This window comes from Chenopodium album, chromosome 15 (genome assembly GCF_948465745.1).
Source record: "Chenopodium album chromosome 15, dcCheAlbu1.1, whole genome shotgun sequence".
Taxonomy (NCBI): Eukaryota; Viridiplantae; Streptophyta; class Magnoliopsida; order Caryophyllales; family Amaranthaceae; genus Chenopodium; species Chenopodium album.
This window is the reverse complement of record NC_137848.1, coordinates 3,194,315-3,208,913: the sequence shown is the minus strand read 5'-3', so window position 1 is coordinate 3,208,913 and position 14,599 is coordinate 3,194,315. Positions and strand designations below refer to the sequence as shown.

General features: G+C 35.5%; 2 protein-coding genes and 1 non-coding gene across 3 annotated transcripts; 1 reads left to right on the top strand and 2 right to left on the bottom strand.

Moving 5' to 3' along the window:
* Positions 1 to 2,498: 2,498 nt before the first annotated feature.
* On the bottom strand, positions 2,499 to 3,359 carry LOC145583482 (uncharacterized). Its single transcript, XM_081640713.1, has one exon. The coding sequence runs from the start codon at positions 3,357 to 3,359 to the stop codon at positions 2,499 to 2,501; it is 861 nt and encodes a 286-aa protein (XP_081496839.1).
* A 4,592-nt stretch (positions 3,360 to 7,951) lies between these two features.
* On the bottom strand, positions 7,952 to 9,486 carry LOC145581609 (uncharacterized). Its single transcript, XM_081638621.1, has 2 exons — positions 8,937 to 9,486; positions 7,952 to 8,408 (listed from the first exon to the last, which is right to left on the bottom strand). Exons 1-2 carry the CDS (start codon positions 9,429 to 9,431, stop codon positions 8,196 to 8,198), a joined length of 708 nt encoding a protein of 235 aa, XP_081494747.1. The 5' UTR covers positions 9,432 to 9,486; the 3' UTR covers positions 7,952 to 8,195.
* Positions 9,487 to 11,677: 2,191 nt separating this feature from the next.
* TRNAS-GCU (transfer RNA serine (anticodon GCU)) lies at positions 11,678 to 11,759 on the top strand. Its single transcript has one exon. It is a non-coding gene; the product is annotated as a tRNA-Ser (tRNA).
* The last annotated feature ends 2,840 nt before the right edge of the window (positions 11,760 to 14,599 follow it).

Here is a 14,599-nt window from a genome sequence, read left to right as displayed (position 1 = left end):
AAAAATAAGTTTGAAAGCATTGGGCCCCCTCTACTAGCATAAATCGGTTTCCAATGCCCCGCAACTATAGCAGCCTCTATTACTTGATTAAGCCTTTCCATACAGAGTACAAAGAGATAGTGAGAAAGTGGATCGCCTTGACGGATGCCTCTAGAAGGAAAGAAAGATTCGGTTTTCTCTCCGTTCCAAAGAACTCTCATTGAAGGGGATGTTACACATTCCATAATCACCTCAATCATGATCAAGGGGAGGTTCATTTCTACAAGTGTGTCTCGAATAAAAGCCCACTTAAGCCAATAATATGCCTTTTCAAAATCAATTTTGATCGTCATATAGCTCTTGCCTCCTTGTTTCCTTTTCATGGTGTGAATGACCTCTTGCACTATAACAATGTTCTCTGTGATTTGCCTTCCGGGAACAAAGCTCAATTGTGATTGTGCAATAATTTTTGGTAGAATTAATTTGATGCGGTTCACAATGGGTTTAGTGATGATCTTATAGGTGACATTGCATAGCCCAATAGGGCGAAACTGAGAGGGTAATTCCGGATTGTCAGTTTTTGGCAGTAGAACTAAAAAGGTTTCATTTAGAGTGTGAGGCAACCCCTTCCCTACTAGAGCTGCTAAAGCCAATTCAGTCACATTTGGAGCTACCAAGTCCCAATTTTTCTGATAAAATAGGGCTTGAAAACCATCCGGACCCGGAGCTTTGAGTGACCCCATATTCTTGACCACATATTCAATGTCACTTTTTGTATACGGTATACTCAATTTCATCCGGTCTTCATTCAAAATCTCAGTACAAACACCCGAAGGAATATTATACTCCCCTTCATCTCCTTCATCAGTAAATAATTTAGCAAAATAGTTGACTACTAAATTTTTTACCTCATCCTTGTCATATATCCACAGATCATCATCACTCTTGATAGCCACAAATCTATTTCTCCACCTTCTGACCACAGTGCTGAGATGAAAAAAGGAGGTATTTTGGTCTCCATATTGCAGCCAATTCACCCGTTCTTTCTGGTACCATAGGAGTTCTTCCTGATGTAAAACCGAATCAAGATCCCTGCGCAATTTGGCCTCTAATTTCAGCAGCCCCGAGTTCATCTCATGAGAGAGTTTCAATTGAACACCTTCAATTCGAGCCATTAAGGTTCTTTTTTCTTGAAAAATATTATGAAAAACATTCTGGTTCCATTCTTGAAGATCATTTGAGAGGGAATGAAGTAAGGGAACTAATGGAGCCGAGGTATCCCACTTTTCAGAGAGAAAGTCAGAGAATTTCTCATGAGTAATCCATGCTGCTTGGAATCAAAAGGGGCGGTCCATCGAGGCCAGAGGTGCAAAACCATTAGGAGAAATAAGAAGTGGACAATGGTCCGAGTGAAGGGCTGGAAGATGCTTTACTCGAGCTTTGTCAAATTGAATACCCCATTGTACAGAGTGCTCTGTCTAATCTAGCACTTTGCCAAGTCTCAACAGTATTTCCCCTAGCCCATGTATGAGAAGGTCCTGAAAATTCAACCTCTAAGAGTTGATTATCCTGAATCCAATGATTGAACTGGCGGCTACGTCTGGAAGTGCTAGCACAACTTGAACTACGCTCCCAATCATAGCGAGTATCATTAAAATCACCCGCAAGTAACCAAGATTTATTGTTGATACGAGCGAAATTGGCCAAGTCACGCCATAATTTTTGTCTTTTAGATGGGTCAGGACTCGCATAATAGCCAAGAAGTACCAAGGCACTTCCCCTTTTTTTGTGACTGTCATTGTTATATATCGGCTGCTTTTCTCAATTGGATCAATAGTGACCAGTTCGGGTTTCCAAATAAACCCAGATTCCACCACTGAAGCCTGCGGCATCTACACAAGTATGACCATTGTACCCCAAAATTTCAGCAATTTGTTGTGCACAATCACCTCCCATATGAGTTTCAACGAGGGCAAGAACAATCGGTTTATGAAAACGAATTAATTCTTTGATTACAGTAGTAAACTCACGACTTCCAGCACCTTGAACATTCCATACCATGCACGTGATGGGATAGGAATCAACATTGAGATTGTGTGAACTATTCATAAGACCCGGGGAGTTGGGAAAATTGGATTGGTATGCAATAGAAAAATAACGCAGCGCTTGTCTGATTTCAAATGGCAACTTGAGTGTCACCATTAGTTCCGGTGTCATCTGCCTCGACACCGACCATGAGTTATCTCCACCTCCAATTTGTGAGTCAGGGGGTCTGCCACTCCCAAGTATGGGTCCTCCATCGGAAGACTGGCACATATTATTTTCTCCGGGGGAATGTTCAGCATGATTGGCTTCGGAAGGGGCAGCATCAAGGTTAGGCGTGGCTGAGACATGTGTGGCTTGTGATTGCTTGTTAAGGTCAACAGTGTGTGTCATAGGTGTAGCGTTATCAGTTGCTTGGAAGACAATATTTGAATTTTCCTTGCCAGTTGTCTCCTTTGATTTTGGCTTATTAGGAGTCAAAGATTGAGCCGAATTAGATAATAGTTCTTGACCAACGTCCAGTCTCCATAATCACTTCTGTCATGAGTTGGGATTGGGGTAGGTTCTTGCTTATTTTGGGAGTCACTGTTTTGAGTCCCATCCTCATCCATGTTCGCAGCTTTATGGAAAGGACAAGCTTCACCTTGGTGCCCAATTTTGCCACTGTTAAAGCATATCATACGAAGCCCTTCATATTGAATCCTCCAAGTTCTACCACGCAACCAGAACTTTGATAAGAGAGGCTTAGATAAATCCAATTCCACACTTAGTCGAGTGAATTGGCCACGCTGTGCTAAGGCCGTGTTATTATCAATCCTAATCACCTTGCCTATCTTTTCCCCAATCTTGTAAAGAAATTCTTTGTCAAAGTATTCCACTGAAAGGTGTGGAATTCTAACCCAGGCAGTGAGAAAGCGTAGGGGAGCATCATCTGGAATGAAATTGGGCATCCACTTTCTAATGGTTAGATAATTATCATCTAACATCCAAGGGCCTTTTGTTAACACATGATTATAATCCCCAAGATTCGAGAACCTTGCTATGAAATAGTCATGGCCTATATCTGTTAAAACCAGACCTCCAGATAATTCCCATTTCTGTTTCAAGCGTTTCATAAGAGACATATACTCTATCTTGCCGTTAAACATCTTGATTATGAGGGTATGCTGCCAAGGTTGTCTCATCCTGCGCTTTTCCTCCTTGGACAGTAAAATCACAGGGCATTTAGGATCATCAATAACATGGTCAGGGGGTTCATCATCATCCGAGACTTCATCCTCTTCCAGAGGCTGCAGGGTAGCAGCAGACTTTACCATTAAATTATCCGAGAGAACCATTTCTTTGAAGAAATTTTGTAGCGAGCCTCCAGAAGGGTTTTTTGAATTTGGCAAAGGAGGGTAATGATGGATGTTTGAATTATCCTCAGATCCAGGATTAGGATTAGGCTTAGAATCCTGCTCCTTATTGAAAATTAAATGTGTAATTTTGCGTTTTGTTTTTTTTTTGTGGAACGATTGTTTAGATCCTGTTCTTGAGAAGAGGAATTTTGGTTGAGAGCGTTTTCCATGAGAGAGAATAGTTTGTAAAATTGATTATTTGAATAGCAATGTAACTGTTAATATAAAAAGCCAACAACCTGACACAAAATAGCTGGTCTTGCTATTTTTTTTACTTTTGGTGGAATAGCTGGCTTTTTAGCTGACAAAAAAGTCAAATTACCAAACATATACTCCATCTATTATGTAATAATCACAACACTTCCTTTTTACGTTTGTTTCATAATAACTGCAACACTTCTTTATTTGGTAAGGACCTAATACTATTTTATTATTTCTCTTCTACTAACTTGACTAACACTATTTTTTTTTTGTTATTTCTCTCTCCTATTAATAATTACGAGTAAATATACCCTCACTAATCATAAAAAACCTTCTTTTGGCCCCCATTCTATAATTTCCTAATTTTGTGCACACCTAGGCTGTAATTAGACTAATTACTAAGAAATGAAGGGACTATTTTAGTTGTTTAGCCCCATCTAAAAGCCAAAAGCCCTTAAAAAAAAGTCGATTGTCAAACAAGCACTATGTAAGGGTTGAAAGATATGGTCAATTTAGATGGTTCAAGATTTGAACAACAAGATATTAAACATTGGATTATATAATATAAGAGTAAAACGAGTATAATCGGAGTTGAACTTGGACTCCAGCCATTCTTGTAACATTTTTTTTTTTTTTTAATAGGATAAATTGAATAAAATGAATACGAGTATATTTTGTAGAAGGTGAGTAAAAGAAAATACTTGTATTGTTTAGATGTAACATAAGGTTTTTTTTTATTTTTTATTATTTATTTAAATACTTCCTCCGTTTTTTTAGTTGACACCGTTTGACTTTTACACTATTCACACAACACACTTTGACTCACTTTTGTGGTTTATAGATACGATAAAACATATTCATGTGGGGTTTTATTTGAATCGTTCCATATATATATATATATATATATATATATATATATATATATATATATATATATATATATATATATATATATAACAACCGCTGATGTCATCATTGCTTACGTGTCACTTTTTTATTTAATTTTTTCCTTCCAAAATGCAAGGATGATGTCGTATTTTTTTTTTCCTTTTTAAGCTACCCTATTTAACATAGCTTTGAAAATATATTTCATTTGAATTTTTAAATTTTAAATTTTGGGTTTTCTACGCATTATGCTATTTAGTTATTTACGAATTATATCAATAGTTAATAATATAATTTAATTGAAATTTCTTAATTAAATATGAAAATTATGCACTTTCGGGAATTGTATATTCATATTTAATTAGAAATTAGTTAGGAAAAATGAGGAAGTTATTTTCTTTCAATACGAGTTAAAAGTCTATGATTCAATTCTTATTTTAAAACCGTGCATCGCACGGGGTTAATCTAGTATATATTTTATTAATATCCACTTTTTATAATTTTATAATGTTGATAATTAGAGATATCAATCTATTACTATTGTAAATCCAAAGATCAACCAAGAATGTAAGTAGTAATCTCTCGCCTCTCCTCTCCTCTTCTCTCCTCCTCTCTTTTAAGGTTTCTCCAAAATCTTGGCCGTTTAGGCCGGAAATAGTCTAATTTCTTTGGAAATTAGACTATTTTCGGCTCTTTTCCCTAAATTTTCTTTAGTTTTGCAATTTGGGTTTCAATAAATCTACACAAGTGTAGATACGTCCGTCTTCCTATGGTGGAGTGTCTCCCTATGGTGGAGTCGTTAGTTTTTGTTAGTTTAGTTGTTTGTTTATTTTTAGGGTTTGTTTGTGTGTTAGGGTTTATCAAAAAGGTAATCATCTTTTGCCCTATTATCAGTTCTTTGGTAAAGATTTGTTCGGGATCGCAACGGTTGTCAAGTTTTCAAATGCGTTCAAGCAAATCAGATGAAAATCATCCTTACGGCTACAACAAATCGTTAGACCGTCTCCCCGAAAAGGCTGTATATTCCAGCGATATGTGCGAGAAATGTACCACAGTGCAAGATTTTTTCAACGACCGTAGCTTTGATGAAGGAAACCCTAATTTGATTCAATTTTATGTATTTGTTAATGTAGATTTCATTTGTAGATTGCGGATGACTTTTTATTAATGAATTAATTTGTTTCAAAAAAAAAATAGAGATATTAATCGTTAAAAACATGCGTTGGCAAGCGTGATAATAGAAATGTGTCAACTAAAAAAAACAGAGGAAAATAAGCTATACATACCCGCTCACCTCAAACTGTGGTTGCATGTATTTTTATAAATAAAACTTAAAATGGAAAATTAAATTATTGTGGCATTAACTTTAAAGCAAAATAAATTTGATCGATATTGCAAAAGATAAGTGAAAATGTGTTGACAAATATGAAAATCAAAACAGATTTCTACTCCATTATATTAACAAGCAAAACAAACTCACATTGTATTTATGAGTTTGAGTTGGTATACATCTAACTACAATTTAAATTATAAATAGAATACCCAAACCTTAAGGTTATTGACCATTAATGCAAATCGTTACAAAATCAAAATATTAATTGACATGCCCTTTTTCTTCAAACCGATCTCATAAGGAAGGGTGATAAAAATTAGGAATTCAAATTGAGATTGTAAATATGACTTATTTAAAGTGAGTACAAATATATCGCAGACAATTGGATACATTTGTTTATTTGTTATGCAGTCAGTTTGAATCATGTGAAAAGCTCAATTGACTTTAAAATATTTAGAAATGATTTTTTTTTCTTTTTTTTTTAAAAAAACTTTTATAAAAACCATTAAACTAAAATCTCATAAGATATGCAACATAGCTATTGTTTTCTCTATCAATTTATATTGAGTTATCAGAAGTATGTGTACAGTTGTGATTTTCATTAGGAAAAAAAAAACAACATATTTTCCACCAAAATAAATAATAATTATAATATAGTTATGTTCTAAGTTTGATTTGAATTAGCTCACTAGTCACTACTTTATCCGAAATGGAAAAATGTTGGTGTGGCTCTATTTAGGTGTTTATATGCCTTAATCTACTTCAATCAATAGCTAGCTACAAGTTGCATAAATGAACATCCCCTTTAAGTCTTTAACCTCTTTGCAAGATGAGGAAAAATGCATGTGACAAAAAAAAAAAAAGAAAAAAAAAGAAAAAAAAAAGAGAAAAGAAGAAAAAGAAAAGGCCAACTTGACCAAACAAAAGCAAAACATCATAAGAGCAACACAATACAATTCTAATATTGTTAACCAAACCTAATGGCTACCTTATACTAGTACAAACACAAGGTGATGGAATGAACAATTGAAGCACTCCGTCTACGCCTTTTAAAAGAAATACTACATATAGGTAATTTTTCGACTTTTGATAACAAAGATTGAATTTCACCAAGCTCATTTAAGAGATATTTTTCTGATTTGCCAACGATTCATCCTAAAATCAGTTTTCTCCTTCATATATATTTATTTATTTAAAAAAAACCAACACCAAATCACCAATGCCATTTGAGGTGGTCCATTGTAACTATTGCATTTTCAAAAATACAAGCCAGCTTGCAAAAATTAGAACCGTCCAGAAAGCAATAAGTGGCCTTGGTTTAAACCCTTCTACGCCCTCAATTGGGGCCTTTCTATTGAAAGTACACTTGCAAACGCGTAAAGTACCCTAAAACCTCTTAAAATTCTTCCATTTTACCTCTTAAATCATCATAATATAAATTCTCATCCTCAAGAATAATATAGAATATTACGCAGAAAAAGTAAATAGAAAACGACCAAAACAATAATATAGGATAAGTGTGCAGCCGACCAAGCAAACAAATTAATGTTTTATTTTTTTTAATAATTATAATTATTCGTTTTGAGAGATTAGTTACTTACCGACTTCAGCCACATTAATTATGTGGCGAATAGTACAGTGCTAATTGTGATCTTATCTAATTATGTTGACCTTATTTGGACATAAATTTATTCCAAATATGAAATCAATGGATTCGATAGGTAAGATGCTAAATTTGCTAATGAGTGATTTGAGTGTTATTAATTCTAAATTTGATGTTAGTGTAAAATTAGAATTTTTCTAATGTAAGAAAAATTAGCTTAGATTAAGGTATCGATACGGAACTCAAGAGAAAGGGCAAAATGTTCATCCTTTACCTCGGCATAATATTACACACTCTCATACCTTCTGATTTTGAAATTATAGACTTGATTCCTCAAAAGTTCGCTTTTTTTCCCTTTGACGATAATAAGTCAAATCTAGTTTGAGGTGAACGGGATATGTATAGCTTAGTAATTACTTGTACTACTTATGATAGGACTACATCATGAAACTATGTCGACATTACATGGATCATACAATGGACTATAGTGAACATTCAAGGGAGCAATTCAGAAACTTGAATAATTAATTTGAAACAACCCTGTCCTGTTTTTTGAAGCAGATCTTATTTATCCTACACTTGCTCATTAGAATTATCCTAATTTTACACTGAACAAAGTTACATTTTTCCAAGGATTGCTTGTTCCGCTGATCAACAAGACCTTTGCAAATCACAATCTATCAAGGGGAAATGGGAAAAGGGAGGTTGAATACACAACATTAAAGTTAAGACAAATGCATGACAGATTGTAAAATCAGTCAGACTTCTTATCTGAAGGCTGAGGCGTGTTTGCAGCAGTCCGGCGCTTATCCTCTCCTATCTTCATGTGGATCTCGTCTCTTTCACTGAAGTACCTCTCAAATGCCCGCGGAAGGAAACGTGGGATCAAGAAGCACAAGAGGTTGATGGAGAAGTACACTAGATTAGCAACTGCTAAGCTCCTCCCAAACCAAAACCACGCAACATCCTAAGCAGCATACAATGCAGAAAACAATATATATTAGCCTCCGAAACTTGAAACATAAACTGAATGTCAAGTAATGTATAGCAGTATAATATAAAAAGTCTTCAATCTTTGTATTGAGGCAACCCAAGCCATTTTCTTGCTGCATTCTCATAGATATACAAGGCAGATACGCACATGAGAACATAGAGTCATCACTCATGTATGAGAGATCACCATTTTTATTATTTTTTCAAGTAGAAGTGGCCTAGGAATTGAAGTATATAGCAGTCATACCCAAAAGTTAAAGCACGCACTCATCTAATAGAACATAAATCATCTTAGGTCAACCAGTATAAGTTTGTTGAATTATCACATTCTTATTGTTTAGTAAACCTGGATACTATAAGGCATCTCCCTCTGATCAAGCTATTTGTTAGTTTTGGACGTAAAACAAAGTACAAATAGGCTTCATCAGGAACGTAATTATTCAACATAGAAAATAGGGTTAGATAAAGAAAGAATACATTATAAAGAACTCATAGAAGTTACCTTGGAAGGAGCATCGACTTGCAAGGTCTTAGTAATCCAAACATCCTTTATCCAATCTAGTATAACAAAGATCCTCCGAACTGTGTACAACAAGGGAACCAATGCTCTTACTGGAGGGGAAAACAAGGAAAGCCCGCTTATTATGTTCTCAGTGAGTATTTGGAATGAGAGCAAGAACAAATGAGGTGTAGCTGACCTCAGCGCATGATCGTCTCCCCTTGCAAACCCACCTAAGACGTATGCAAGGGGTAAGAATAACCCAATTATGGTCCCCAAAACTACATAAAGCCGAAAAAGACTACTTCCCTGAAATATCTCCGTTGAGTGAGATCGGATATTGCTATAAGAAGGGAAGGCAAAGCGTGAGAGGGCAATGATGTATGCAGAGGCAAAGGCAGGGAAGATAAGGTCGAGGAGTGGGACTAGTCCACTGATAGAGAAGACCATAATGAAGGCTACTAGTTGGAGCTCTATGACGCGTAATGAACCCATCATTCCAGTGGTGACAGTTTGTTGTTCATTATTTGATAGAAAGGGATTGGTTTCGGGATTTGAGGATGGCATCGAAACTTTATCTGGTCCACTCCCAGGAGCCACAGCTAAGGCTACACCAGACATTGTTTTGATGATGTATTCTGTATTTTCTTTTTTTTTCTTTTGGTGGAAGTTAAAAAGCTCTGGGTTAAATAAGGAATTGAAACTAAGGTGGTGAGAAAGTTTCAAGATTTTAGAAAGACAAACCAAGTTTAGCAGACTTGCTCCTGATGCTTTCAGAAGCTGTAAAGATCAAAAAATCTAAAATCAAATAAAAGGACCAGAAGCAGTAGGATTAGTCACAACCAGGAGAAAAGTAATTGCCATAGTAAAACAAACAAGCCAACAACTGTATTATGTAATCCATGTATTAAGCAAACAGGATGAAAAAAATGTAAATACAAGTATACAACTGACTACCAAACCTATAGCTCCAAATAGCAATATCAGCAAGGATAGAATCAAGCTACTAGTTAGTTATTGCGTGCAACTTTCTTTATGAACTATATAAATTTTAGAGCAGCCATAATGATATGCATTTTTATTTTTTTTTTAAGATTTTTTACTAATTTCCCGGCCTCTTGCCTTGCTGTGAACAACACAATTGAACTGGTAGAAGTTTTTCATACAAGTACTGGTGCAATCCTTGGCATATAGTCGAGACATGAACTGTTTATACTTCATACATGCTCCATTTCCACTATTTTTACAGGTAGCTATGGACTCTCTGTTAAATAGGAATGTTGGACCTGTTGTGTGTATAATCGTATATGACAGGACTAATAAGTTAACAGAACAGAATGACAAAACGTCATACACATTACTACTGAATATTTATTTTTAACAAATTAAGTGTCATGCTGGACATCATTTAGTTAATAAATACAAACATCAGTCTTTATCTACTACTTCTAAATGAGCAGAATGTCAGCTACAGCCTAGTAGAGAGGCATGATGCCCCGTGTATTGCTGTGAGCTATTATTATATTCTGTAAGTAATAGTTATGCGGCAGGGCATTGCTATTTGGTGATGCATTTCATAACAAATACTAGTAGTTTAGACATGAATTGGCTGAGAAACGAAGACTAACAAGATTTTATCAGAGAGCCTGAATGTGCAAAGGCACGTGTCAAGGGAAACAAATTGATCCATGAAACATATAACATGGGATATCTGAAGTTCACAGCATCCAATTCAATTAGTTAACATATAACAACTAAATAATTGAATACTCGTAAGGGGATTAGCACTCGAGTGAAGGACTTTGATGAATGCTGTGTGGTGTGCAGAGGTGATGTGGAGTCAGTGCTGCACGCCATTAAGGACTGCTCCTTAGCTCAAAGAGCCCGTATGATCAGGTAAGATGTTGCTCTTTGTTGGATTGGTGGGATACTTGTTTTAAGGAGCTGGATGATGCAGATTGGGATAATTTGCTCACTATTTGCTGGGCGATTTGGGGAGCTCGAAATTCTGTTGTTATTGTTAAGGAAAGGGTGGATCCCGAGTCTGCGATAAATTATGCCTTAAGAACAAGTGCTGAAGCTCGTGATGCAGAAGGTCGTCTGAAACTTAATGTTGATGCAGGGCTTCTAGCAGAGAGTGGGAGTGTTCGCAATTCTGATGGGGAACAACTTAATGGCTAAGGCGGTTTGGTGGGCACTCAAATTGGCTGATAGTGCGGGATATAGTGACATTGAGGTGGAGTCCGATTGTCTTGCTGCTGTCCAAGCTCCTTCCATTTGGCTATTGATGACATTCTTGCTTTGAGTACTAAGTTTTCTAGTGTTAATTGGCTTTTTTTTAGTAGGGTAGCTCATGATTTGGCCCATCTCCAACCTTGGGATCTTCGTCAAAGAGTGTGGTTTTCTGATTTTCCTAGTCATGTTATTTCTGTAGCTTCTTTTGATTTAGTTAATTAATTCTCCCTTTGAGGGGTGTTTCAAAAAAACAAATTAAATACGTTGTATATGCGCCGAATAGCACCGACAAATAATTTTTATTTTTTTTTACAAAAATACACTTGTATTTATCTTGACACCCTCAAGGCTCTCAACTATCAAGTCCATACTACTCACTTTGATAATTATCACACAAGTATTCATAAAATAAAAATCATTACCAAAAAAAAAGAAAAAAAATAAACGAAGTTATATTGAATGTAATAAATAATTAAATTAATGAATTATTAGATTAAGAGAGCAAATGAGTCGCTTTGGCCGAGTGGTTAAGGCGTGTGCCTGCTAAGTACATGGGGTTTCCCCGCGAGAGTTCGAATCTCTCAGGCGACGGGTTTTTTTTTTTCAAAAAAAAAACTTTTTTTTTGGATGGCGATTATTACAAAGCTGGATAAACTAGCTCCATATGCAAGGAGCAAAGAAATTGAAGTTCAAATCAAAAGACATTGTACAAATTTAATAAAGAGACATAATTATACTATAACACAAAAGGAAAGATAATGAGAGTGAGATTGAACTTACTAGTAGAGTAAAAAGATGATGAAGAATACTGCCTATTTCCCAAATGCAAACCAACGTGCGTGCAGTGAGAATGAGGGAGCGACAGTCGAGAGAGAGAAATAATGGAAAAGTTGGATTTACGCATCACAACATTTCTACGTGTAGTTCTTTTGCAGCAAGAGAACTGTGTTTTTACTCCACGTGGCATCACAATATTTTGTTTTTGGAATATACTTTATTTTATTTGGCAAGCTTAATTGATCTTTCCCTTACCTTTTCCCCTTTTCCAAACTGTCTAATCCGTTAGAGCTCCAGCATTAAGGCCTTTTACAATCCTTTCTGTGGCTTTTTGGTGTCCTTTCCCAATCCTGATGGATGCTATTACTTGGGAAAGATAACTGTTAGGGAAAGGATATTGTAGTATCCTTTCTCTGAAAAGGAAATCTCGCCTCGGCACAAGTGCCATGTTAATTCAACAATCACAAACAAAAGCATACAACGGCTATATTGGAAATCATCCAACGCTCAACTTGTTGACACTTGTTAACATCTTGTTTCTTTATTTTTTTTTGCTCCAAACAAGTATAACGGCTATAATTTGTAAACGATCACTTATTTTAAAAATCTGAAAACACCAACAGTCATAAAATTTTTTTGCCTATAAAATGAGTATAAATTTGCTATATTTTCACAAAGTTTCAGTTTCACTTGTACAATACTCTTAAACACAAAATTACTCTAATCTTCTTTTTTTCAAGTTTATTTTTCTCCATTTCACTTCCAATTTCTTAGAGTCTTCAATATGGATCGTAATAATTCTAATTACGATGGTAACCCGAATTTTCCTAACAATTCAAACTTTCAATTTAACCAATCTAATCCTCCTGTTGACCCTAATCTGTTGAGTAATCCTCAAATTCAAGCTGCATTTTTTCAATGGTGTAGTAGTCAACCAAGACCAACAAATTTCAATATTCCACCAATACAACCAAATTTTCCTCATAATTCCCAATCCTATCAACAAGCTTTTGGTAATACCGCTTTTTTCCCTATATCAGAACATTTAACTCAAAATATGAATCAATCTCCAGGTGGAGTTTGTAGTAGCAATGCTACTCCAATAGAGTTAAGTGGTGAACATGTTGAAGAATTAGCGAGAGCACAACATCTTGAAGAGATTGACAATGATGAAGTCGAAATTGTTCCAGAAGTGCAACTCAATACATCTGCACAAAGGAAAAACCAAGCATGGAGTATCGCCGAAGACAAAGCTCTTGTATCAGCCTATATAAATGCAGGAGGCGATGTGGAGAGGGGAACCAAGACCAAGAGAAGCGGGTTATGGGCAGAAATTCACAACCAGTACGAAAAGGCTAGAGCTGAAAATCTCAATGAGATTAAGGTAAGAAACGTTAAATCTTTGCAAAATCGATGGGATCACATAAATTTACATGTAAGTAAATGGGTTGACGCCTACGGTTATCATTTTCGAACTAAGGGTAGTGGTGAATCTGAGCAAAATTTGGAGAGATTCGCTCACATAGATTACAAAGCAACTAACAATAAGATGTTTTGTTATTTGCATTGTTTTGCAATTATGAGGAAATACCCCAAATGGGATCCCTCCTTGTCCAAAGTTCAGTCCGATATGTTACCGGGTGGTCAAGCATCTACAGATAGTGGGGGGAGCGGTAAAAGATCCCAACCCGATTCACAGTGTGAGGTTGGCGGAAGGGCTAAAAGACCTCTTGGCATAAAACAGACAAAGATGAAAGGTAAAGCATCAAGTACTTCGTCAAGTGTAAATCTTGACTCTTTAAATACAAATTTTAATGACATGGGAGAGAAATTGGGTCAATTGGGAGAGCGACTACTTGATCAGATGAGAGAACGAGATGAAGAACAAAAGGCCCGGGTAGAAGAAAAGAAAAGGCAGAAGGAGGAGGCCATGAAGTTCAGAATGTTAGAAAGGTTAATGCAGAAGCCCGTTCTTGATGACAAGGAATTAGCAATGTATAACAAACTGAGAGACGAATTTAGTAGTAGGTTTTCGCTTTAATTTCATTTTAGTATTTGCAATGTTTGTATTTTAATTAAGTATTGTAAGGTACGCAAGTTATTTTTTTTAAAAATTGTTTGTGCTACTAGTAATGTTGATGTTTATGTAGTGTTGTTATTGTTGTTTATGTATTAAATTAATATTAGTGTATTTTAATTTGTTTTTAAAACTATGATGTCTCTTTTACCTTTTGACAGGACTCATGCATGCATTGGTAAAAAAACTGACCTTACAAAATTCTGCATGCATTGGTCATAATTCTCACCATACAATCCTTATCTTATCCATATCTTATGTGCACCAATTATGTTTTAACAAAATCTTATCTTCTGACCAACAATATCCTATTTTTGTCTATTTAAAGTACATGATTTCTATCTTCTAGTGTCACAAACAAACACACCAAAAATAAAACACCAAACACAATATGAGCTTAGATTCAATCTCTTCAAGTTCTTCAAGCTCTTCCTCCTCAAGTATAACTGATAAAATTTATGATCACATGGTCATGAATTTTATAAATGAGAGTCAACGTTTAGTTGCGATGCAAAATTCAGTGCTTAATTCATTACAACCTGAAAAGCAAAAACGTCCGAGAAAACGAAGGGTAACT

Excerpts from the sequence above, each read along its gene's own strand:
- LOC145581609 (XM_081638621.1), bottom strand. The coding sequence starts at position 9,431 with ATGATGGGTTCATTACGCGTCATAGAGCTCCAACTAGTAGCCTTCATT. Across the intron at positions 8,409-8,936 it reads AAGTCGATGCTCCTTCCAAG|GATGTTGCGTGGTTTTGGTT; the intron begins GTAACTTCTATG and ends TATGCTGCTTAG.
- LOC145583482 (XM_081640713.1), bottom strand. The coding sequence starts at position 3,359 with ATGGTTCTCTCGGATAATTTAATGGTAAAGTCTGCTGCTACCCTGCAG.